The sequence below is a fragment of the Zootoca vivipara genome, chromosome 13 (genome assembly GCF_963506605.1).
Source record: "Zootoca vivipara chromosome 13, rZooViv1.1, whole genome shotgun sequence".
Classification (NCBI taxonomy): Eukaryota; Metazoa; Chordata; class Lepidosauria; order Squamata; family Lacertidae; genus Zootoca; species Zootoca vivipara.
The window spans coordinates 42,974,793-43,000,658 of record NC_083288.1 but is presented as its reverse complement, the minus strand read 5'-3'; the positions used below and the strand labels follow the sequence as shown (position 1 = coordinate 43,000,658).

The window sequence follows — 25,866 nt, the reverse complement described above, 5'->3', positions numbered from 1 at the left end:
TCAATTCTTCCTTCTGAGTTGCTCCTTGCTATTCAACTCAGGCTTCACCACAATAATATAACATTTTGGTGAAAATATACAGCCTAGTAAACCAGCACTAGAGACCAAGATGGAGAAGATCTCCACAGCCACCATATATTTTCCTTTTGTGCTTAAATAAGTTGGAACAAAGGACAGCCACACACTGCAAAATACCAGCATGCTGAAGGTGATGAACTTGGCTTCATTAAAGCTGTCTGGTAACTTCCTGGCTAGGAAGGCTACAGAGAAGCTGACAATGGCCAGCAAGCCCATAAACCCCAAAACACAGTAGAACATGGTAACTGACCCTTCATTACATTGCAGAATAATTTCGTTCTTCATTGAGTGCATGTCTAAAGCTGGGAATGGGGGAGAAGTTGCCAGCCACACAGTACAAAGAGCAGTTTGAATCAAAGAACAGGAAAGAACAATGGAGGTGGCCTGTTGTTTCCCCACCCATTTCCTCATGCTGGAACCTGGTTTGGTGACCATGAAAGCAAGGACCACGATGATTGTCTTGGCCAACACACAAGAAACAGCCACGGAAAAGATGATGCCAAAAGCTGTTTGTCGAAGGAGACATGTCACTTTCTCAGGTTGACCAATGAATAGCAAAGCACAAAGGAAGGCAAGCAAGAGGGAGATGAGGAGAGTGTAGGAGAGGTTGCGGTTGTTGGCTTTGACTATGGGAGTGTCCCGGTGCCTTATGAAAATCCAAAGCACCAACCCTGTGATGAAAGAAAAAGAAAGAGCAAAGCAGGCCAAAGAGATCCCCAGTGGTTCTCCATAAGACAAGAAACTTATATCTTTTGGAATGCAAGAATCCTTTTCCACATTTGGGTAATGATCTTGTGGGCACCGAAAGCACTCATCCATGTCTGAAAAATAGAAGCCATAGGAGCACCACCACATGAATGATACTAAAATGATCAAAATGAAAAACCTTAAATAAGGGCTACCAAGTTGATATCTTGGGGGGGGGAAGGGGGAGAGACAGTTTGTCACACTTCTCATATATATTATTAGCAACATGCCATTTTCAGGAAAGGTTTAATTCCCACCCACCACCAGATGTTAGGATCTAACTCAGCTTCCGAAGCTCAATGTTATCACTTACGGTCAGGATTCTAGAAGATTTTACGTGTTCACAACTTTTAACATCCGAACACGATTGGATCTTCCAGACTACAATATGGGGGAGAGTTTTTTGGATCATCCACTGTTATTGCTGTATCGTCTGCAAATGCTTTCAATTTATGTTCTTTTTTTTAAAAAAAAAACTTTTATCCTAGACACTTCTCTGTCTTCTCCTACCCTTCTCGTAAGCACTTCCAGTACCAGAATGAACAACAGTGGTGACAATGGACATCCTTGTCTTGTTCCTTTTTGGATATTACATTTGTCCATTATCACCCGATTTACAATTACAGACTAATATGTGGACAGTTGTATTTCAGTTTTAACTCTTCTCTGAATTATGAGACACGGTTCTTGGGTCTTGTTTTAAGAGAGAGAGGCTGTTGCACCCTTAGCTTTTTCCTGAATTCCTTCCATGTTTCTGAAGGTTTCTGTTTTACCCCCACTTATGATACCTCCTTCGTCTGATTTTATTTTATTTTATTATTATTTATTGTATATAATTACCAGCTGTCAATGGCTTGGACTGAAATTATTGAATATATCAGGCTATACCCCCATATCAGGAACCACAACCTTCACTGAATTCTGAAAAACCTTCCTGAATTTTTGAACAACTGAACATCACAAGGGAAGTGAGTGTCTGAACATCTTAGTGTCAGTATATCTTTAAGGCTGTATCCATGATGTCTCTTACCTGTCTGGTTAGAAATCTTCCCTTCTGGACATGCAATGCAATCATAGCAGCAAAATGGTTTCCCTTCCTTCTTTGTTTTCTGATAACCCAAAGGACAATTGGCATTACAAAGAGAAAGGGGTTGTGCCTGTCCAAAAATGTAAGAGGAGAATGTTTTCTATTTTGCAATATTGTGTATCCACAATGTATTATATTCTCTTAACTTACTGAACTATCTCCTTTTATGGTGGAAGAAGCAAGAGACAAGTAGGAAAGGGCAATCAAGGGCTACTTGCCATGATGGCTATGCTCTTTCTCCACAGTTGGAGGCAACTGTTGTTATTGTCATCCATTGTAATACACCTCTGAGGGAGAAGTTGACCTGCTACATTAGCAGTACAAAATCTGGGCGGTGTGTGTCTAGCTCCTGGGTTACCCAGACAAAAAGACACCCCTGCCTACCTCACTGATGTGGTCCAAAGGAACGGAGAGCCATATTTCACAAATTTGGGTAGGGAAAGGAAAGAAGCAAGCCCCATTGTGATAGAGGGAATCCTTATGCTGCCTTGCCCTACATGAATATGACCCTCTGTAAATTTAAAAAAGTTTTACTTTTTTCCAAATAGCAAATTTGGCAGTAGTAGTTCAACAGTGGGTTTGATGAATGTCACTTAATTGGCAAAACATGGAAGATCTCTACAGCCATGCCCTCACTCCTACACTAAGCACATGGATGAATGTAGCACAGAGCTAGGTGAGTATCTGAACTGCAAATCATTATAGAAGTGATGGATAGGCTACAAAATATGAATTTAATCTCACCTGGTTAAACCTGCTTGGCCACACAATGGCTTCTTCACTAATGCTGAACGCTTCTTCTTGGGGAGCCATGGGGTCGATCTTTCCAACTTTCACTCTCCAAAAGGACTGGTTTGGAAATGTGACCCAGTTGATAATATCAAATCCAGACTCTAACTCTCCATTTTGGTTGAAGGAAACTTTCCCCCCACCACTATTATTAAATGAGATGCTTTTAACAAAGTAGTTGAGCTGTTTAGGGAGAAAAAATGGATAGAATCAGAGAGAAAATAAAAGAAAGCAAATTCATAAGGATATACAAAAGACTGGTGATCATTCCCACTTGTTTACTGAACTGTTTAAAAACTTTATATCAAGTAAGAATAGATATGGAGAGGGAAAGAGCCCTAGGGCAGGAACGATGAGAGATACATACAATAAACAGATAGAGTAATAAACTACAATAATAAAATGTAACAGTAGTACTAATGAAGGAAATGACTGGGCAGCCACAGAACAGGTCAGAATGGTATAGCCACCACTACATTTATGACCCTGACGTGGTGGAAGGCAGAAGCAGAAGTTGGCTGCCTTGGGAAACCTTTGTACTTATCCATCACCATTTCTACTCTACTTTTAGCTTGCTCAGGACATTACCTTCCATCACCGTTCATTCTTAAATTTTACTCCTTCATTCACTATCATTCTTTTTTTTAAAAAAAGCTAGTTGAATGCATGACATGCAAAGTGTGTGCATCCACATAGACTTCTATGTAGACATTGTAGTTGTAGGCTGTGGGACCTACAGGTATTGGCTATGCTTGCTTGGAGTATAGGTGTTGCAGTTCAGAAACATGTGGAGGGTTGAAGGTTCCCCATCCCTGCCTTAGGACTAGAGACAGAAGTATTTCCATGACACTTCTTGAAGACTGGCAAAATGGCCTGCAAAAATGTGTCCGGAGTCAAACCTGGTTACACCTGCTGGGCCATAAAATGGCATCCTCACGAATGGTGAACTTTGCCCAGGGGTCTTGTGAAACATTTTGGACCCTTCCTTTGTTCTTACTATATTCAGGACATTACCTTCCATAACTCTTGATTCTGAAGTTTTACTCCTCCATCTACTACCATTCTGCCTTTGTATCTAGTTGAATGCATGGCCTGCAATGCATGTGCTACTGCAAAGGCAGCTGTGAAGACACTGTAGCTGTGGCCAGTCATGCTCATTTCAAAAACAGACGCAGGAAGACCCTCCAGCTTCTCCTCTCCACTGCAGATTTCTTCATCCTGTAGGTCTACCATGGAGTTGGGGAACAAACACCCAAATGCTTGTTCCCAGAAGACCCTAATGAAGCCATCTTCTTTTTCTGAGGTGGGGTTTCTCACCTGAAGAAATTTCTGGAATCCTACAACCTCACTGGAGTGAATGGCAAAGGATATAGCACCATGGAGGAAGTCTATGTCCCAATCTCTTTGAAGTGGAATGGAAATGAAATCCATCTGAGCTGTCATGATCCAGACCTTACCATTTTTCTTTGCTGGCATATCCTCATGTTCTGCAACCCTGGGGAACATCCTCAGGATGATCATGGTATCGATTTCACCATGAATAACCAATGCATTAACCGTGCTTCTCATAAGAATTTTGTTTATTTCAAATCCCTCTTCCACCATGTCATCAATTTCAGTGGAATATGACATTTTGGGAATTCTCATTATGAAATCAAAACAGATACCTCTCTGTGCAAACATGGGGATCACATTCTGTTCAAACCTCTCTCCATTGTCATCATGCCCAGACATCACACCAATCCATGTCCACTTGAAATATAGCAGTATCTGGAGAATTGCATTATATTGATGCTCCAAATTTGGGAACATTTGGTGATAGAAAGCAGCTTGGGTTTTCTTATCTATCACTGGAGCAGAACCATATATGAACTAAAGGAAATGATTAAAAATTAAATGAGGGGGGGAAGGACCAATCTTTTATCATTACTCCAGGGAAGACGTAGGCTGATTCCATTAACCATCAGTGTAGCGGGCAAGTGGTACTCACCTGACTGCCGTGCACTGAAGACTCTGTGGTGCATCATGAATGCAAGTGGTAGTTGTGAGGCAGCTGCGAGCTTGGTGTAATATACTGTAAATATACTGTTGGGGTCAATCTGACACTTCCATAAGTGCTGCTACCTACCACCTCTCTTACCTGGTGCACTGAAGTGACTCCAGTATGGGAAGGCCAGGTAAAGACTCCATCTACCCCTAACCAATATTATTTGGTGTTCTACAAGCAGAGATACCTCAGCAGAATAGATATGACCACAAAATGTTGACCTAGAGTTTAGAACCTACTTCATTTATTAGTTGTTCTTTGTATATTAATGTTTTCCGTCCAACTAGTCAAGATTGATTCTCAGGTGTGGTTGGGAGGTGATCCAGCAGGTTCTCCTTATGTTCTTTTTTAAAGGGATCAACTGATCAAACCCTTACTAGCAAATATGCCAGGAAAATCCAAAGTTTCCAATATTAAATATCTTTTGGAAGACAGGTCAAATGATATTACACTGGCCGTGGCAAAGTTTCTTTTGGAGGTTATAAAGAAAGCAAGATCATTATGCCCTAGATAAAACAAAATGACTGCCTTGGTTTCTCTCGTCTATATGTCTGGTCATTTTAACTGTATCTTAAAAAGCAGAGACATCACCTTGCCGACAAAGGTCCATATAGTTAAAGCTACGGTTTTCCCAGTAGTGATGTATGGACATGAGAGCTGGACCATAAAGAAGGCTGATCGCTGAAGAATTGATGCTTTTGAATTATGGTGCTGGAAGAGACTCTTGAGAGTCCCATGGTCTGCAAGAGGATCAAACTTATCCATTCTGAAGGAAATCAGCCCTGAGTGCTCACTGGAAGAACAGATCCTGAAGCTGAGGCTCCAATACTTTGGCCACATCATGAGAAGAAAAGACTCCCTGGAAAAGACCCTGATGTTGGGAAAGATGGAGGGCACAAGGAGAAGGGGACGACAGAGGACGAGATGGTTGCACAGTGTTCTCAAAGCTACCAACATGAGTCTGACCAAACTGCGGGAGGCAGTGGAAGACAGGAGTGCCTGGCGTGCTCTGGTCCATGGGGTCACAAAGAGTCAGACACGACTAAACAACTAAGCTACAACAAGTTTTGAAATTGTTTTGTGGGTCCTTGGACTGCAATAAAGTATTGTTGCATGTTCTTCTGTAAACAGGGAGGAACTCTAAAATTTAGCAATCTCTTGAGTGAAAGATGTATCCTTGGCTTAAGCCTTAAACTTCTACAAGACAGCAGCCTATGCTGATCACAGAACACAGAGCATTATGTATAAGCAGGAAGCATTTTGGATTAGATACTGAATACCAATTGCTGGGAATTGCAAGTGCAGAGAGTGATGCTGTGCTCATGTCCTGCTTGAGGAATCCCCAAAGGCTTTTGGTTGGCCACTTTGAGAACAGAATGCAGGACTAGACAGGCTTTTGGCGTGTGTGTGTGTGTGTGTGTGTGTTCTCTCATTCTTACTTCTGGAAGCCTCAAAGGAGCAGACATTGCAAATGCAACTTTTAAAAACAGTTAAAAAGGAAAGAGATTAGCAAATGGCTTGTTGCCCTCTCCTCCTGCATGCATACATCATACCTGTGGAATCTTATAGCTGCACAGGATATCTGCCATGTAGAGACAGACTTCAGAGATAGGTCCCCCAATGACTGCTACTAGATTGTTCTGACTATCACATTTGTAGTTGGGGGTGAATCTGCCCTGTGTAGAGAAGAGTTCCAATGAGGCATGATAAGTCCATTTTGGAGTGAAATAGCTATTATAGATATGGAAGCCGAGAGTGACATTGGGTAAGATCTGGGGATTTTCATTGATCTCTTTTATAGCAAATATCAAGGCCAGGATATGCTGGTAGATCTGGGTCATCACCCTGTAATTAGAGTGATATGCAGTGCGACAGTGATTTACTACAAAATATGGCATATACCTCCGTTCAGTTCAAAGCATTATTGAATCATACACGATCTAGGTAAGCATGATGAAATATTGTTGCCCAGAGCAGTTTTGTCCTCTGTGCTCTGTGCTCATTCAGTACATCTCTGAAATACTCCTCATCCCAATTTCTCTCTAAGATTCTGGAGGAGTCAGAGACTCTCTGCATTAAAATCAGATCCTCTACCCCTAAACTACAGCCCTTCCCCTCATCAATACTTGTTGAGAACATATGGCCAAGAGCAGGAAGAACTACTCAAAGAAAGCAATAAAGATAGTAATCCAAAAGTCATTGAGGACTAAAATTAAAAATGAATTTCTCTGCTCCAATCACTGTTACCTTTGTTACAGCCAGGAGATTCTTCAATATTTAAGAGTCTTAAAATGAGAACAGTATGATGATCACAATGCTGAAGGGTAGAGGAATAGAGGACAGATATATAATATTTTTACAACAACAAAAATAGTTTACACAGTGTCTTCAAAGAGGTCGTTGGAAGGGCATTTTGTGAAAGCTATTGGACTGGAGAATCTGTATATCTGAGACATAATGCCAGCAATGATGAGGTCTCCAGGCTGGTGAAACTTGTGAAGAATGGGAAGAGAGTTGCTGACGCCACATTTGATGTCAGGAATCTTGCACGCCATATGAGGCAAAAAGACTAGAAGCAGGACTACAAATGCAACCAGTTTCCATGAGAGAATTCTGTCTCTACACCCATTCACTTGTCCCCACATCATCCCTCGCTGAGTTCTGTGATGAACAGCACAGCCTGATTTAAAGGGCCGTACACTGTTGTATGGTGTGGGTCTCACACTATGCAGACTAAAATGTTCATGATCAGACTGGCAGAGCCCTCACTGTCTTAAGCTCCTTGTAAGAAGAGCAAAGAACATAGCAATAGCATCCTTCTGCCTTGTAGTTTTGCTGGTGGTTACTACAGCTCCCTTGAAACTTGAAGAAGTAGTAGTGTAATCATGACTAATTATTTAATTACAAGGGAGATAATCACCAATTTGGAAATGCACGTACTCTGAGACATCGCAGAAATAACAGTGTTTATCACATCTACTTCTAGTCCACCTAAATTGGATGACAAGCGATACAGAGCCTTATAATGAATGACTTTAAAAAAAAAAGCCTTCAGAATAATGAGAAGCTAAGAAGAAGAAGTACCACAAAAGAAGTCTGCATTTGCCTTAAAAGTTACCAGTTTATTTACTTTTAATTTATATACCACTTAAATGCCCAAATGGCTTCCAAGTGGTTTAAAACTTTAAAATCAATTCATAATAATACTACAGAGCAACATTAGAACATTCTTAATTAAAGCATACAATAACATGAACAATTAAAAGCATGGTAATTAAAACAGTTTTAAAACATTTAAAACCGTTCATTCACAAATTCAATTCAGGGGAGTGCTTGCCTAACAATATATATTACTTAGGCCCATATATTTTTGTGGTTCCACTTTGAGCAGGACTAAGATGAATATCACCCAAAGAATGTGGAAATCCCAAAATCCGACTTAAGATTTTTTATGTATGCCACAGTGGCGGCTAGGATTCTTATCACCCAGAAATGGAAAACAAATGAAATACCATCTATTAGTGAGTGGCAATCGAAGGTCTTAGAATTTATGGAATTTGCCAAATTAACACACAGAGTACGCAATTCAGATGATGCGAAGTTCCAAGCTGAATGGAGTAAATTCATAGAATATGCTAAGGGCAATTACATGGGTATGAGAGCATTAGGGGTAGTAACATAACCTCTACAATGTTACGAATCTGATGTAAATAGAAAATAGGAATTAGGAGTGACAGAATTTACCACCTATGGGAAGGAAGGAAGTCAAATAGTTTGGATCACATGTAATTTGAATGACTGTTAATATGTTTATGAAAAATGAATAAAAAAATATTTTCAAAAAAAAAAGAATGTGGAAATCATAAGCCTTGCATAAACCAGACTTTTTAAGAAAGCTGTTTTCCATATTGCTTTTCGTGGAAGCTGAAATGTTTATATACTCTGAATAATATTTATGGCAATTCAAACATAATTTAAGAAAGGATTTAAAAACATACTCGTAAGCATAGAAATTGAATACCAAAAGTTTTCAGCATTCGGTACATTACATATTTATCATGTTTGCATTATTGCATTTCTATCCCTCTTTTCCTGTAAGAAGCTCAAGGTGGCTTACATCATTCTCCTGCTTCCCATTTTATTCTCACAGCAACCCAGGGCGGGTTGTACATAAGACTGAGCAGTAATGACTGGATTATCATAACATAGGCTGGATCTAGACACATCCAAGAAGCATTTCTGGAAAATGCGTTGTAAACATTGTGTGAGAAAATGGAATTGCACAGCGCCATATGGTGCCATACTGGTTCTATAAGTATACATACTTATAGTGAGTCAATTTTCGAAAATGAAACCTATACAGAAAGTTCATGTCTTATAGAGTAGTTTGGATAGTGTGAGAACCATATAACACCTTGATGTCAGGTAGCAGAGGAACCAACCCCCATGGCAGGGGGTTTTAAGTATAGGAACAATTATGGCCAGTCCCCAATCTTTAGGAATTTGAGCTGTCATATCTATATATGAAAATCGATTTGCGAGAACCAGGGCCCACCAATTTATTTGCACTTTCAAAAGTTCAACAACAATGAAATCGTCTTGGTTATTCCAGCAGCGTATTAAAACTCACCGAGGTGGAGACTCAGAAAAGGGCAAAACTTACCTAAGGAAAAGGGGATAGTTTGTGTCCTAGAGTCACACAGGAAGGACAGTATGGTGAAAACCTAGAGTGCCACAAGTTTGCCAGGGTGATATGGCAGACTGATACAGTGGGGACATGAGTTGAGGGAGTCCCTGTTCTGTAGGCAAGAGGTTGTTCATTCAAATAGCCCTGAGTGTTTGTGAGATCAGGCCACGAAAGCTGGAATTAGACTCTCTTTACTGAGAAGCCCAGAATTGAGGGGTTTATTTTAAGGTGTAAGGAATTGAGTGGGGATTGCTTTACCCCTGCACCCTTTCGTCTCATAATCTATTGGCAACGTCGGCGAGGGGGTTTGTCGCAGGGTCATCTTAAATAATGGTGTTGGATACTTTGTTAGGGTCGTCCAGAGATATCTGTTTGTTTTTGTAATAAATAGACCTTTTTTAATTATCAGGGACGCGGGTGGTGCTGTGGTCTAAACCACAGAGCCTAGGGCTTGCTGATCAGAAGGTTGGTGGTTCGAATTCCTGTGACAGGGTGAGCAGGGCCGGCTCTAGGTAGACCCCCGGAGGCCCGCCAGGAAGGCGCCGCGAGCTGCGCCCGCCCGGTCCGCCGGTTCGACAACCGCGCTGTGCCTGCCCACCCGCCGCCACGGCGCGCAGCAGCGCCTGTGGCAGCCGCGCTGCGCCCGCCCACCCACCCACCGCGCTGGGAAACTGGCTGGCTTAAGACGGCCCTGAGGCTGAGCTCCTTTTGCTTGGTCCCTGCTCCTGCCAACCTAGCAGTTCGAAAGCACGTCAAAATGCAAGTAGATAAATAGGAACCGCTACAGCGGGAAGGTAAATGGTGTTTCCGTGCGCTGCTCTGGTTTGCCAGAAGCGGCTCTGTCATGCTGGCCACATGGACTGGAAGCTGTCTGCAGACAAATGCCAGCTCCCTTGGCCAGTAAAGCGAGATGAGCACCGCAACCCCAGAATTGTCCGCAACTGGACTTAACGGTCAGGGGTCCCTTTACCTTTACCTTTACTGTGTTATCAAACTGGGTACCTGGACTCCTGACACTACCCAGTCCTTTTTTTCTATATAAAAAAAGAATGCTTAGGGGTACTTTCATTTTGACTCAAGAAAATCACCATTTTATCGTTTAAATCAGGGAAAATAAATACAGTAAATGGACAAAAGTATGAAGATTCATAAAATGTTTAGGGGTTTGTATATCCCTGCGTACCAGCAGAAAAAAGCACTGCCCCTACCTACCGTGTTTCTCCAAAAATAAGACACCGTCTTATATTTATTTTTCCTCAAAAAAAAAACACGGTGGCTTATTTTCAGGGGATGTCTTTACTATTATTATTATTATTATTATTATTATTATTATTATTATTAAGTATGGTACAGTTTCACCTACAAGGTTAAACCGCCTATCACCTATTTTCGGGATATGGCTTATTTTCGGGGTATGGCTTATTTTCGGAGAAACACGGTAAATAGTTGCCAATGTAGTTCCCTTGTTCCTGATGTAGATATTCACTTATTCTACCCTGGTGGGTGGTGGGGACTCTATTTTGTGGTTCGCCTCAGATTATGATTTCAGGGTCCGGGTAGGTTTACATGGGGAGAGGCGGACCTTGAGGTATTGTAGTCCTGAGCCATTTAAGACTATATAAGTAAAAAAACCAGCACTTCAAATTGGGCCCAGAACCCAATTTGCAGTCAGTACAATTGGGCCAGGATTGGTTAATTGATTAATGCTTCACTGCATGGGGGGGGGGTAGTATCCCCCTTGAAGGCAGCAATGGTATACCCCTTCATTAAGAATCATGGAATTGTACAGTTGGAAGGGACCTTCAGGGTCATCCAGTCCAACCCCCTTCAATGGAGGAATCTCAACTATAGAATCCATGACAGATGGCCATCCAGCCTCTGCTTAAAAACCTCCAAGGAAGGAGAGTCCACAACCTCCCAAGGAAACCACTGCCTTCAGATGTCTTCCAATGGTTGTATCATTACTTATCTCTTTGACATCTGGTGGGAGGGCGTTCCACAAGGTGGCTACCACTACTGAGAAGATCCTTTGCCTGGTTCCCTGTAACCTCACTTCTCGAAGAGAGGGAACCGCCAGAAGACCCTTGGAATTAGATCTCTTTCTAGATATATAAATCAAGATATTTCTATGCAAATCTGATTTCTCTTTTTTCCAAGTGATACATTTCCTCTTAGCCCTTCAATGTTCCTTTCAGTGGTTCTGCTACCAACTATGCCACCAAAATGGCAAAAATAAATAAATGCAGAACTAAAAACATTAAAAAGCCTTGTTAGATGAGGCGAACTACCCATCTGGTTCTGCCTTCTGTTCTTGAAATGACTAGCCAGAAGCCTGTGGGAAGCCTGCAAGCAGGAAATGAGCGCCACAAATCTTTGCCTGTGATTCACAGCAACTGTCATTCAGAGGGATACGGCCTCTGAGGCCAAACCTGTGCTATGCATCTAAAGCAGTACTACACCACTCGAGAGCCAGTGTGGTGTAGTGGTTGAGAGCGGTAGACTCGTAATCTGGTGAACTGGGTTTGTGTCTCCGCTCCTCCACATGCAGCTGCTGGGTGACTATGGGCTAGTCACACTTCTCTGAAGTCGTTCAGCCCCACCCACCTCACAGGGTGTCTGTTGAGGGGGAGGAAGGGATAGGGTTGCCAGACTCAATAGACGACAGGACTTCTGTGCCTTTAATTGCCCTGCTCTCTTTTGAGTCTGGAAACCTTAAAGAGAAACCAGCAGGCCCTTTGTTTAATTTCCAAGCTGGAACGTGTCCAGAGGAGGGCAACCAAAATGGTCAAAGGCCTGGAAATGATGCCTTCTGAGGAACGGCTTAGGGAGCTGGGTATGTTTAGCCTGGAGAAGAGAAGGTTAAGGGGTGATATGATAGCCATGTTCAAATATATCAAAGGATGTCATATAGAGGAGGGAGAAAGGTTGTTTTCTGCTGCTCCAGAGAAGCGGACATGGAGCAATGGATTCAAACTACAAGAAAGAAGATTCCACCTAAACATTAGGAAGAACTTCCTGACAGTAAGAGCTGTTCGGCAGTGGAATTTGCTTCCAAGGAGTATGGTGGAGTCGCCCTCTTTGGAGGTCTTTAAGCGGAGGCTTGACAGGCATATGTCAGGAATGCTTTGATGGTGTTTCCTACTTGGCAGGGGGTTGGACTGGATGGCCCTTGTGGTCTCTTCCAACTCTATGATTCTATGATTCTAGGGTGAGCTATTACCACCCCTGTAATTATCCAAATAATTGTCATTTATTTGCCTGGACAAAGTTCCAGACGGCTCTAAAAGAAAAAGAAAAAAAGCAAGAAACAATTTTATTATTTATACCCCATCCACCTGGCTTACAGCACATTAAAAATTGTCTGAAAACAAGTCTGAAATTGTTATATAAACCCCCAGCAGTGCCAATTGGGGCTATGGTTCCAGGGACTAAATTTGGCAGAGCTCTGTCCTTCTGAACTGGGCAGTTTCTCCTTTAAGTAGCACTGGTCATGCTTCAGATAAGTGTCACTAGATTGGTATCCAATGTGTACTTCTGTTCTCCAGTTGATGCTCAAAGTAAAGCACATATGTGCCATTTTAATACATGTATTGGCAGAATCAGCTGTCCTCCGAGCCATGTAATTTCAACCCAGGGTGTTGCTGTCCGGAGAGACAGACAGGAGCCTTTACCAACAGGAAGCTGAGGTTCTGCAATGTTGCTGTTGTTGTTGCTGCTGCTGCTGCTATCTCAGATGGTGCAAAAAGGACACCCTGTGACGTGCACCGGAAACAATCCCATTCATGTCCCATCGGAGTGGTACCAACCTGGCGAAATCCTCATCGGTGGGATTGCCTCTCACATCGTTTACATTTTGCCCAACGTGTCCTTCAAGCAGCACCCTTCTAAAGACTGGGTTTATTTTCCATTGTAAGAAATATTATTATTATTATTATTATTATTATTATTATTATTATTATTATTACTACTACTATCATTATTAAAAATAAGGATATGGAATAAAAAAACATGAATAAATTAACAAGTCTCAAAAGAGAAGAAAACAGATATTCAGGACTGAAATAAAAAAGCAGGATTCCATACCAAATCAGTGGTGGGACCAGAAAAGTACTGTATTTTTCTGTGTATAACACACACCCATGTATAATACGCCTCCTATTTTGGAGAACACAAATTTAAGAAAATGGGGGGGGGTGTTGACTCAGAGTTGTTGAGTTTTTTTGGGGGGGCATGCTGAAAATCACTAACCCACAACCAATCATTCGTCCATCTCCATGCACTATCTGTGTATAAGACAAGCCCCTTTTTTAACATTATTTTACAGTAAAGAGGGGAAAAAAACCTCGTCTTTTACATGGAAAAGTACGGTATATTTCTAGGTATGTGAGTGTGTGTGTCCCCCCCCATATTAAGATTTCTGAAAGAAAAAAAATATTAGTATGTGTTAGTGACAGTAGCCCAGCAATAGAGCAAGGCAACTGGGCGGGCGAGTTGTTTGTTTGTTTGTTTGTTTGTTTGTTTGTTTGTTTGTTTGTTTGTTTGTTTGGAGAGGGGAGCACTTCCCCAGCCTGCCTCACCTCTGCTGCCACCTACATACCAAATTCAAATAGAGCACATTGAAGTTCTGAGCAATGCAAAAGGGTTTACGTTGTGCTGAACCTTATCGCGACACTAAATTTTTAAAAGACTAGATTTTTCCATGAAACTGTTCTCTGGGTGTCTACCTCCTCTAGTTCTTACCATATCCGTATGCTTAACACAGTGTCCCAAAGTTTGGTTATCCATTCTCTCGGGGATGATGTTCTCATTTTCTTCTGGTCCTCGCAGATGATCATAGCGGTCAAAAGATGTGGTAATAGTACCTAATCTTCTATTAGTGCAAGATCTTTATTATATCCAAATAACAAAGTTACAGGGTCCATTGGTAAGATATAACTTGTTATTACTTTAATGTGATTGTATCACCCTCCCCCCCCCAAAAAAAATTCTGATTTTAGGATACATCCAGAATATGCTACAAGCTGGCATTTGCTTCTTTGCACCTCCTATTGGCATCACTCGCTATACTGTATATGGTCATGGCTTGATGGTGTTAAGAACCATTACTTGTAAAAGCTTTCTTAAGGATTATACTGACTGTTCTCTGGGGAATGTTTTGAGGAATTCATATATATTTTTCTCCCCCTGCCCACAAAGCAGGCTAGATCCAATAGGTTGGGGGTATCCCATTTCCAGTTGGGGTTTCAAAAAATAATAATAATGCATGGAAAATCAGTAACCACTCCTTTGATTATTTAGTCAGTAGAAAGTGTCGTATCCCATATTTCTGCCCAACAGCAAAAGGTGCCTTACAATAACAGAAAATTGCAGTGCTGTTAAGACTGGAGATGTTAGGGAGTGGAGTTTTGAATCCAACACATGTTTTAGGATTCTTCCCGTTTAGGGGTACAGCCTTGGCAAATCTCAAAATAAGGAGAAGGAGGCAGGGATATTTATTTTTTAAGCAAACCCCACTATAAATAAGATTTGGCCCAAAGAGAGGACAGTTTCTTACTGCACAAAAACACACTGCATGGCACACATTATGCAACTATATGGGCATAACTGGGCAGGAGATGCCCCTTTCCCTCATTTTCAATGATGCTCCTACATTGCATCACCTCCTTAGGTTCAGGCATCTGAATCTCTTACAACAGCCTTCCCCAGCCTGGTGCCCTCCAGACTACCACTCCTGCAACCCTTGTCCATTGACCATACTATGTGAGGCTGATGGGAGTTGTAGTCCAAAACATCCAGAGGGCATCAGGCTGGCAAAGGGTGTTTTAGAGGCACAACGAACCATTTCCGTGAATTCTTGAATGGCTTTATTTATAGAGTGGTGACAAAGTTCTACCAGCACATCCTGGCCATGGTTTTTGCTGTAGAAGAGATCAATGAAAATCCCAGCATCTTGCTTAATGTCACTCTTGGATTCCACATCTATGACAGCAATTCCATTGCAAGGATTATCTACCGGGCCACGTTGGACCTGCTCTTCAATTCACTCCAGTTCTTCCCGAACTATAATTGTGGCATCCAGAGAAAACTAGTGGGCGTCATCGGAGGACTTAGCTCTGCTACGACCGCACACATAGCAAAGGTCTTGAGCCTTTACAAGATTCCCCAGGTAGGGCATTGGGCTGTGGGGATTTCCTCTTATCTCACACCCTTCCCTTTTCTTTCTGCTGGCATGTCCATTAATTAGAAGCAGGAGGAAGAATAATGTTGGGTGGGGTTTGAGAAAAAATATGTGCAGAGAGGTACAAAATGGAGCTTTGAGCATATGGCTCTTTATAAAGGGGATCTCAAGGGTGCCTGTTTAATATCCATATTCATCCCAGAAAACTGTCTTGCCTGCTTTATCTGACAGAGGTTCATGGCAAAGTGAAATTTGCTGCCCTGATATTCACTTAGGCTGCAGTATGCATGCTTACTCAAGAGTACAGATAAGGGATAATAATAATTCCAGTGTTTTATGCTTTCTGCTCTGCAACTCCTGGAACAATGTGGGAGTCAGAACATGGTAAGCTCCTCATTCCCGCCATCACATGTCTTTTCCTGATGGTTTTTGTTCTTTTGTAAACCTTGGAGTCTCTCCAAGCCTGCTAATATCTCCTTCCTTGGCACCGTCAAAATAGAGCCTCCGCCGTCATTTTGCAGCTCTGTTTTAAAAAAACAGAGTAATAAGAGTAAATAAATAATCAAAAGTATAATATGTGATGAGGTGCTTCTTCTATTTCACCTCTGAAATTTCTGCCCACTCTGCCCAGCTGTCATATGGCTCATTTGAACCAGGAGTGAGTGGCGAATCTCATTTTCCTTCCTTTTACCACATGGTTCCCAATGAAGCACTTCAATATCGAGGAATTGCCCACCTGCTTTTGCATTTTGGGTGGAGATGGGTAGGTCTCATCACGATAGATGATGACAGTGGAGAACATTTCTTGGGTGCTTTGGAACCCGTTCTTTCCCATTTGAGAATCTGTCTGGCCTTCACAGAAAGAATTCAAAAGAATATGAGGATGGCCAGCATACAAGAAATTTTCGATTACCTTCTTAATGATATCCCACTTTTCATGAAAAGCAAAGCCAATGTTATTATTGTATATGGAGAATCTGCAACCCTGCGGGGGGTGGCAGCTATTGTGTGGGTGACAATGGAGTTGATTCCTCTAATACTTCTTGGTTCTGTAGAGAAGTATTGTGCAGGAAAGGTGTGGATTACAACAGCCCAAATCGATTTCACATTTGATCCTTTCCAAAGGGTTATTGATATGCGAATGTTCGACGGTTCGATCTCCTTCACAATTCACTCGATGGAACTTCAAGGCTTCCAAGAATTTGTTCAGGGTGCAAACCCTTATTATGCAAACGGAAATGGTTTTATCAAGAATTTATGGGAACAAGCATTTATTTGCTCTGTTTCAAATGCCATTAAGCCACCAAACATCATTGGCACATGTACCGGAGAAGAGAGTCTGGAGAATCTCCCTGCACCTTATTTTGAAATGAGCATGACGGGCCACAGCTACAGTATCTACAATGCAGTTTATGCCCTGGCACATGCCATACATAATATGTACAGATCTAGATCCAGTCACAGAGCAATGAAATATGAAGGTAGCCTGACACATCTAAATATGGAACCCTGGAAGGTAATGTCTCCCCAGTGTCCCTGTATGTCATGTGGTATGGTGTGAAAAGTTCTGCTTAGGGATGGGAGAATCCATCAATTTCACCTTTTCTCAGATACACATTTTTCCAATCTTAAGTTCCATTCACCATCAGTTTGCAATAATAAAAAAGTCTTCATGAAAGTTCACCCGCATTTTAGCATGCATCCCCCCCCCCTATTATTTTTTTTTTGCAGATCGGGTCCTCCCTTAAAGAGGGCATGTGTTGTGGTGCGACCTGGCAACCAGACCCTGTGTTGTGGGTGGGAACATTTGGATGGCCACCACACCCTATTGGAGGTCGTTCAATCCTGGGTGCAATCTGACCAATGAGATGCCAGTTAAATCGATCGAGGGACCTTTATATAAGCCCATGCATGTGTCGCTGAGCTTTCTCTTTTGGGCTCTGTGCATCGGAACACCCGCTCACCTCTCCCTATATTTAGGGCTTGCGCGCTTGACTTTGCTATGTCATCGTGTGTTGCCTGTCATTGGGACAGGGGCACAGCAGGAATTTTCCCCACTTGGCTGATTGGCTGGTGCCATTTCGGTTTCTCCTGCCACGTAGCAAATCGTCACAACTTGTAAGGTTGCGGATAGGCTCTGGTTCAGGTGATAGGAGTGGCAGAGCGCTCTGGCCATCCCTATGCAATGGGTATTCCACTAAAGGAATCCACGGACTCATTGGTTGGTCTTCCCTGTGAGGGGTTGTGCCTGGAGCCAGAGTCCAGGTGACATCTGGGTGGAGGTCTAGCAGGGTCCTGCTTGCCATTGTCCCAGGTGTTCACCAGAGGCTGACCTATGGTTGGTGCCCAGGGTCAGCGCTGCCTGCAAGGGTGCAGGGAGCTAGTTGAACCAGAGCCTACACAAACACTCACTTGATTGTAATCAACAAAGTTGTGGCTTAAATTCTGCCAAAAACCAAACCAAAAATTTGAGTCTTATCTGAATTTATTTGGGGGGGGGGGAGGTGGTTAAAAGGTCTACACATGCAAATGATTTCCCCTGACAGAAGCATTCTGTATATAATGTACACTAATATATTAATTTTTGCACATACTTTCCCCTAATGTACACACATTTTGGGAGGAACCGCATTGCAAAATTCAAGGAAGAGCAAATTTAGAAGAAAAGCTGTGTTTCGAATTATATGTTATTTTAGGAAGTGTGATTTGGGGAGATTCGCATTAAAATCCAAATTAAACTGAATCCCCCATCCCTATGACTAGCATGCCATGTTACAAAATTATCAGGGGGGGGGGATATATCACTGAGTGTATTCCAAGACTTAAAGGGTTCTTCAATTCTTTCATGCGAAGCTCCACTCATTTCTTCAGAGAATCTCATTCAACAACAGTGCTGGAGATGAAATTAGATTTAATGAATGTGGAGAATTAGAAGCTGGTTTTGATGTTACCAACTTGGTCACTTTCCCAAATAACTCCTATGTCAGGATCAAAGTAGGAAGTCTGGATCCTCAGGCTCCTCCAGAGAAAGTGTTCATCATTCATGAGGAAAAAATCCAGTGGCATGGAGAATTCACCAAGGTAAGAAAATTAGAGACACACCCTCTCTAATATGAAAAGAAAGGTTATGCACTAGCAGCACAATCTTTGTATCTATTCAGGTTTAAGTCCAAATTCAACGGGGCTCATTCTCAGGTCAGTGAGTAGAGGATTGCAGCGTAAAATGGGTGGACAACAGATTTAAAGTGGGTGAAATGAAGCATGTATTCATCCTTTGCCAGGTAAATAATTTTTTTAAAAAAATTAAGCAGTTGTGGTGGCAACTAGCAATGATGATCATGAAGAGAACAACAAGGTAATAACAATTAGAAATAAGAATTAGGAGGTTTAAAAGAGCAGGGTGAGGCTGCTTGCAAAAGGGTTTCAAACATTCCTGTGTTGTACTTCATAGTCCTGACAAACAGCATCAGCATCTGATATCGCTATGATGTTAGGTGATTGACAGGTGGACAGTCGCACCCAAATTTGATGGACAGATGGACAGTCACACTGTCCCATTTGAGAAATAACCATTTGACCTGCCATTGACCTCTCTCACCACCAAAGGAATACAAGTGAATAGTAAACAGAACCTACACAAGCGATGCTGATACAAAACCCCACACATACACTAAGCTGAATAGAAGCATTGCCACCCCACCCCACCCACCATTCCCCCCTCCACCTCTTTCCCTCCTTTCTTCCTAATGTACCACTAATGTCTCAACAAATGAAACTGATCTGTAGAAAATGTAACTTGAAAAAAGAGACATTGCAAATACTTCTGTAAACAAAAAAATCTTTAATAAAAATACATTGTGGTTGTGGTTGTTGTTTAAAAAACACAACTGTATGCCAGCTTGAAAACAAAATACCATTTTCCTCAGTTTTCTGTTGTTTATGGACAGCTGCCCCCCGTCTCTGTGTGCAATGACTGCTGCCAGCCTGGTTATCAGAAGATCACAAAGGAAGGTGCACCATCTTGCTGCTACGACTGTTCTCCATGCGAAGAAGGGGAAATTTCAGCTCTGGAGGGTAAGTGACAAAGAACACAGTATTCTTAAGCAAATGAAAAGTGAGAACCAAAGATGTCCGGAAAACTGAGAGGCACTCAAATCTCACATCTGCATAGAGGGAGCCACCATTCCTCAACCCCAGAACTCCAGCCTGTCAAATCATAACCATCATTGTGAGAAGACATGTGGTCTAAGCCACAGAGCCTAGGGCTTGCCGATCAGGAGGATGGCGGTTCGACTCCCTGCGACGGGGTGAGCTCCCGCTGTTTGGTCCCAGCTCCTGCCCACCTAGCAGTTTGAAAGCAGGTCAAAGTGCAAGTAGATAAATAGGGACCGCTACAGTGGGAAGGTAACCGGCGTTTCCGTGTGCTGCTCTGGTTCTCCAGAAGCAGCTTAGTCATGCTGGCCACATGACCCGGAAGCTGTCTGCGGACAAACACCGGCTCCTCGGCCTATAGAGCGAGATGAGCGTCGTAACCCCAGAGCCGTCCGCGATTGGACCTAACAGTCAGGGGTACCTTTACCTTTTTTAAGGCAGGGATGGGGGACCTGTGGCCCTCTAGATTCTCCTGGACTCCAACTCCCATCTGGCCCAGGCAGCACAGCCAATGGTCAGGGGTGAGGGGTGTTGTAGTCCAGCAACACCTCAAGGGGCAGTGCAGACCAAGTTCAGTCTTAAGATCTTCCAAGGAAACCATGGCTGGCTATTCCACAATCAGCTTGGTGGGTGGGGCTTAGTGTCCTCTTTTGCCACTAGAGGTGAAGAGGGAAGTGCTGCCAACAATGCCCGCTCTACTGCTACTGTGTGCCCTTCCAGGCAGCACCAGTTTGCATTAGATCTCACCCCAAGTAGATGCAATCTGGCCCCAAATCAGCACCAATGGCGATGGCGCTTTTCCGCTGCTAGCAAAGGCATAAAAGTGCCACCTGGGGATCTTCTACCACCAGATGCAGCACCCTCACCCTGCCAGCTCTGCTTGGTGGCAACACAGAAGTGGACTTTCTTGGTGGTAGCACCCACCCTTGTATCCTCCCCTGGGTGATTTTTTGAGAGGCACCTACAGTAACCAGCTTTAAATGCCTCTTTAAAAGCATATATGCTTACATATGCTTTCCTGGAGTCAGATTCCTTCTTTTCAAACTATTTTTAAAAAAATCTAAGGTAAATATTTGCTTTATGTTTTCATTTAAGAAGTTTTATTAGATTGTTGTTGGTGAATCTCATTTTCCTTCCTTTTACCACATGGTTCCCAATGAAGCACTTCAATATCGAGGAATTGCCCACCTGCTTTTGCATTTTGGGTGGAGATGGGTAGGTCTCATCACGATAGATGATGACAGTGGAGAACATTTCTTGGGTGCTTTGGAACCCATTCTTTCCCATTTGAGAATCTGTCTGGCCTTCACAGAAAGAATTCAAAAGAATATGAGGATGGCCAGCATACAAGAAATTTTCGATTACCTTGTTGTTGTATTTTAATATGACTTGATTCCTCCTCATCCCGATTATATTTCATGTAAACCACTTTGAGATTTCTTTCCATATGGATTTTCTAAATCAATCAATGTAAGCACACCACTGGCAAATGGATAGTTTCTTCTGGCATGGGCTTAGCCTGCTGGATTTAACAAGTTATCTATCAAGTTAGCAAGCATGAATAAAATATGAGGAAGTTAAAGGGATAAAGAAAGAAGAAAGTGGAAAAATTGAAAATTGTTTATAGACTATATTAAGTGCCAGGTGGAAAAGCCCAATCTCTTTCCAGAATATTAAAGGCCCAAATAAATGAGAGACAGAAAAGAGGAAAAAGAAAAGAAAAAGAAATGAAATGAAATCAAAGTTTAAGAAAGAATCAAGTAGGACCAAAAGTAACAACAAACCAAAAAAATAGTTATAGTGTGCAGACGAAAATAGAAAATCTATTGCATAGTGTAGTGAAGGCTGAGAAGTAGTGGGAGAGACAGTGTTGGAGGGGAGGGGGGAGGTAAATAAAGATTCAGACAATGAATTTATAATATGTATTGAAGTTTTATTTATCCATCAATGTTACATTGTTTTGTTTTTATGTAATGTACATTTTGAAAATCAATAAAGTTTATTTAAAATAAAATAAAATAATAATAATAATAATAATAAAGTTAGCAAGCATGAGTTTGTGCAGAGGTCACCAAAAGGTAATTGCTCCCTTCTAGCACCTTCTGGCACTTACAGGGAAATGCAGGAATCCCCACCCTATCCCCAGTCACCCTACAGCTATGCTTGTAGCAACCAGGGAAGTCCCTCCCTGGTCACTTCTACAAATATGTAAATACATGAATTGTCACTGAGACTTTTCAACTCCTTCTTTTCCCAGACACGGACTCCTGTTTCCAGTGCCCTGAAGATCAGCATCCAAACAAGGCTCAAAATCAATGCATCCCTAAGGTTGTAAGCTTCCTCTCTTACGAAGAACCTTTGGGGATCAGCATGGCTTTGTTTGCCATCTCTTTTTCCCTGGTAACTTCCTTAGTGTTGGGAACTTTCATTAAACACCAGGACACACCCATTGTCAAAGCCAATAACCGGAGCCTCAGCTACATTCTCCTCGTCTCCCTCCTGCTCTGTTTCCTCTGCCCACTGCTGTTCATTGGCCAACCTGGGAAAGTGACTTGCATGCTCAGGCAAACATCGTTCAGTATCACCTTCTCTGTGGCTGTTTCTTCTGTCTTGGCCAAAACCATGACAGTGCTTCTTGCCTTCTTGGCCACTCAACCAGGTTCCAGGATGAGCAAATGGGTGGGGAAAAGGATAGCAACTCCTATTGTTCTTTGTTGCTCCCTTGTTCAAGTTGGCATTTCGACAGCATGGCTGGGATCGGCTCCCCCCTTCCCAGATTTTGACATGCACTCATTGGCAGGTGAGGTCATAGTGGAATGTAATGAAGGCTATGCCACCTTCTTCTACTGCCTACTGGCCTTTATGGGTTTGCTAGCTGTCGTCAGCTTTACTTTGGCTTTCCTAGCCAGGAAGCTTCCAGACGCTTTCAACGAAGCCAAGTTCATCACCTTCAGCATGTTGGTTTTCTGCAGTGTTTGGGTATCCTTTGTTCCAACCTACCTGACCACGAAGGGGAAATACATGGTGGCAGTAGAGATCTTCTCCATTTTGGCCTCTGGGGCTGGACTGCTGAGCTGTATCTTTTTCCCCAAATGCTTTGTCATTATGATGAGGCCTGAGCTGAACAACAGAGGACAGCTAATAAAGAGAAAGAAATAACTGACCTGAAGTGCCACCTGTCTCTTCTCATGTCCTCACACAGAAAGAAGCATGATGAAAAACACTGCAGTTAGGCACAGCACCAAGAGAAGGTGTCCCAGACTAGTGCCCTTATTAGGCAGTCTGTGGTGACTGTCCTCCTCTGGGTACTACCAGAAGGTTCCACTTTTTAGCAAACTAGGGCAGACCAAGGGAGTCAATGGTGCCCTCTCGAATTCGGAATTTTCAGTTTATTGTCAGCTAACCTTCATAAGCTAACTTGAAAGCACAATGGAGGAGGGTCATATTCCCTCATTTCCTCTCCTTCTTGGGGGCCACTCATCAGTGGTGAGCAGGACTGGAGTCAAAATTGGATGGAAATTCGCCCAAATCTACACTACCAACACAGGTTGCCATATGTCTGGATTTTCCCGGACATCTCAGCGATTCCTGCCCAAATAGTTTATGACAGCTGAATCCCGGCTATGTCCGGGAAATTCCAGGTGTATGGCAACCCTAATAATTAACAAACAATTATTTTTACTTCCATCTTGTACTGAAGTGACTTCAAAGCAATCCATTACAATCTGTGGCACCCTAACAGGAGGGCTCCTCTAGAATATATCTCTCTCACACACACTCACTCTCTCTCTCTCTCTCTCTCTCTCTCTCACACACACACACACACACACACATTTGTAACTCTGTCCGTGCTTGGCTCCCTGGAACTTAAATACATGACCTTTAACACACCCTTTCAAACACCTGCATTTGGAGAGGATTCTTAACTTGGCATGGGGGGGTGGGGGAGAAGACCTGAAATACAGGACAAAACTGCATAAATACAGGGCTTAGCATTTTACATTGCAATACCGGACAATCCTGTATTACACAGGACAGGTGGCAACCCTAGCTAAGATGGAACGGCTCTCAGCATTACCACCTCAACAGATCTTGCTTCTCAATTAGAGTCACAGCTTTGGATCCATTGTCTCCCAAGATAGATGGATGACAACAACAGGATCCAGCACTGATCAGGCATGTCTCTGCCTCCCCAGCTTCTCAGCCTGCTTTCTGCTCAGCTCACTCACAACATTGTTGTTGTTTAGTCATTTAGTCGTGTCCGACTCTTCGTGACCCCAGGGACCAGAGCACACCAGGCACTCCTGTCTTCCATTGCCTCCTGCAGTTTGGTCAGACTCATGTTGGTGGCTTCAAGAACACTGTCCAACCATCTCGTCCTCTGTCGTCCCCTTCTCCTTGTGCCCTCCATCTTTCCCAACCTCAGGGTCTTTTCCAGGGAGTCTTCTCTTCTCATGAGGTGGCCAAAGTATTGGAGCCTCAGCTTCACGATCTGTCCTTCCAGTGAGCACTCAGGGCTGATTTCCTGAAGAATGGATAGGTTTGATCTTCTTGCAGTCCATGGGACTCTCAAGAGTCTCCTCCAGCACCATAATTCAAAAGCATCAATTCTTCAGCGATCAGCCTTCTTTATGGTCCAGCTCTCACTTCCATACATCACTACTGGGAAAACCCATAGCTTTAACTATACTCACAACATACTCTCCTATAATTCTCTCCAGCTGGCAGTTAGGTGAGAGGGGGGAAAGCCCACCCATTTGCCCTATGGCACAGAGCAACCTCTTTAGTTATGCTGATGAAGGTACTTAAGTGGCCAGCAATGACAATTGCCTTGTTTAACAATAGAATCCTCTATCCGCTTTTAACCCTTACTAGATACTAGACCCTAAGAATTCCAAGGAACTCAGGCTATCATGTGGACTGACTCCTCCAAACCTACAGCAATACTGTCTGAACCAAATCATACAAGACCTAAAGAATTTGTGTTAGAACCTGAGGTGGGAGAGGAATCTGGATCCTAACATAAAATAGAAAGTAGAAGAACAAGCAGAGAAACACTGACAGCCAGGTATTAAGGGGGGGGGGAGGACTTCCTCTTCATATGTACATTTATGAATCTCATCTGAAGTCCAACAAGGTCTCAAGTCGAATCTCAGGTCTCAAAGCACATAAATTGATGCAGTCCCAAAGCATGGCTGTAGTGAAATAGGCAGGTTCTAGGTGCCTTTGCCTTCTGCAGACTTCCCTGCTGGAGTCTTATGGTGGGGCTTCTGTTAAGGCTTATTATCTTCCTCTTAAGCAGCCCTGTTTATTATTCTTGCCACTGTTGGTAATTTTTTCTCCTGTGCTTCCTTCCAAAGTAGCCCAGGGCAGCAAACAACACAGAGATAAAACAACACAGATTTTAAACAAAATAAAAAATTCCTTCCAGTAGCACCTTAGAGACCAACTAAGTTTGTGAAGATATCAGTCTGTACCTGTGCAAGTTTCTTGGTGAGGTTGATGGACTTCCATTTCATGCTCAATGTGGTGCCTTCCATAGTTCTAGTTACAGGTAGGTAGCCATGTTGGTCTGCCATAGTCGAAACAAAATTTAAAAAATCCTTCCAGTAGCACCTTAGAGACCAACTAAGTTTGTCGAAACAAAATTTAAAAAATAAAATAAAATAAATTTTATTTTGTTTTGACTATGGCAGACCAACAGGGCTACCTACCTGTAAACAGATTTTAAAATATACAAATTAAAGCATGTAAAAGCAGTCGCATATCCTTGCGACGAAACTCCAGCGCTGTCAATAAATTATGAGACGAAGGGGGTCCAGGGGATGGAGCAATCCCCCACTCCACTCCTTTCGCCTTAAAATAAACCCCTCACTACTTCTGGGCTTCTTAGTAATGAGAGTCTAATTCTAGCTTTCGTGGCCTGATCTCATAAAAACTCAGGGCTCCTTAAATGAACAACCTCTTTCCTACAGTAAAGGGGGGCCCCTCAGCCAGGATCCCAACTGTATCAGTTTGCCTTTTCATCTTGGCAAATTTGTGGCACTAGGTTTTCACCCTATTGCCCCTTTTGTGTGACTCTAGGACACAAACTATTCCCC

The 25,866-nt window shown here is 42.6% G+C and overlaps 2 protein-coding genes across 2 annotated transcripts; one reads left to right on the top strand and one right to left on the bottom strand.

The window, feature by feature from the left end:
• LOC118078726 (vomeronasal type-2 receptor 26-like) lies at positions 1-7,222 on the bottom strand. The gene is made up of 6 exons (XM_035102724.2): positions 7,128-7,222; positions 6,302-6,593; positions 3,716-4,573; positions 2,657-2,884; positions 1,856-1,982; positions 1-899 (listed from the first exon to the last, which is right to left on the bottom strand). The coding sequence occupies exons 1-6, from the start codon at positions 7,202-7,204 to the stop codon at positions 1-3; spliced, it is 2,481 nt and encodes an 826-aa protein (XP_034958615.2). The 5' UTR covers positions 7,205-7,222.
• Positions 7,223-15,343: 8,121 nt separating this feature from the next.
• On the top strand, positions 15,344-22,924 carry LOC118078716 (vomeronasal type-2 receptor 26-like). Its single transcript, XM_060281295.1, has 4 exons — positions 15,344-15,601; positions 18,485-18,694; positions 19,561-19,687; positions 22,023-22,924. Exons 1-4 carry the CDS (start codon positions 15,344-15,346, stop codon positions 22,922-22,924), a joined length of 1,497 nt encoding a protein of 498 aa, XP_060137278.1.
• Positions 22,925-25,866: the final 2,942 nt, after the last annotated feature.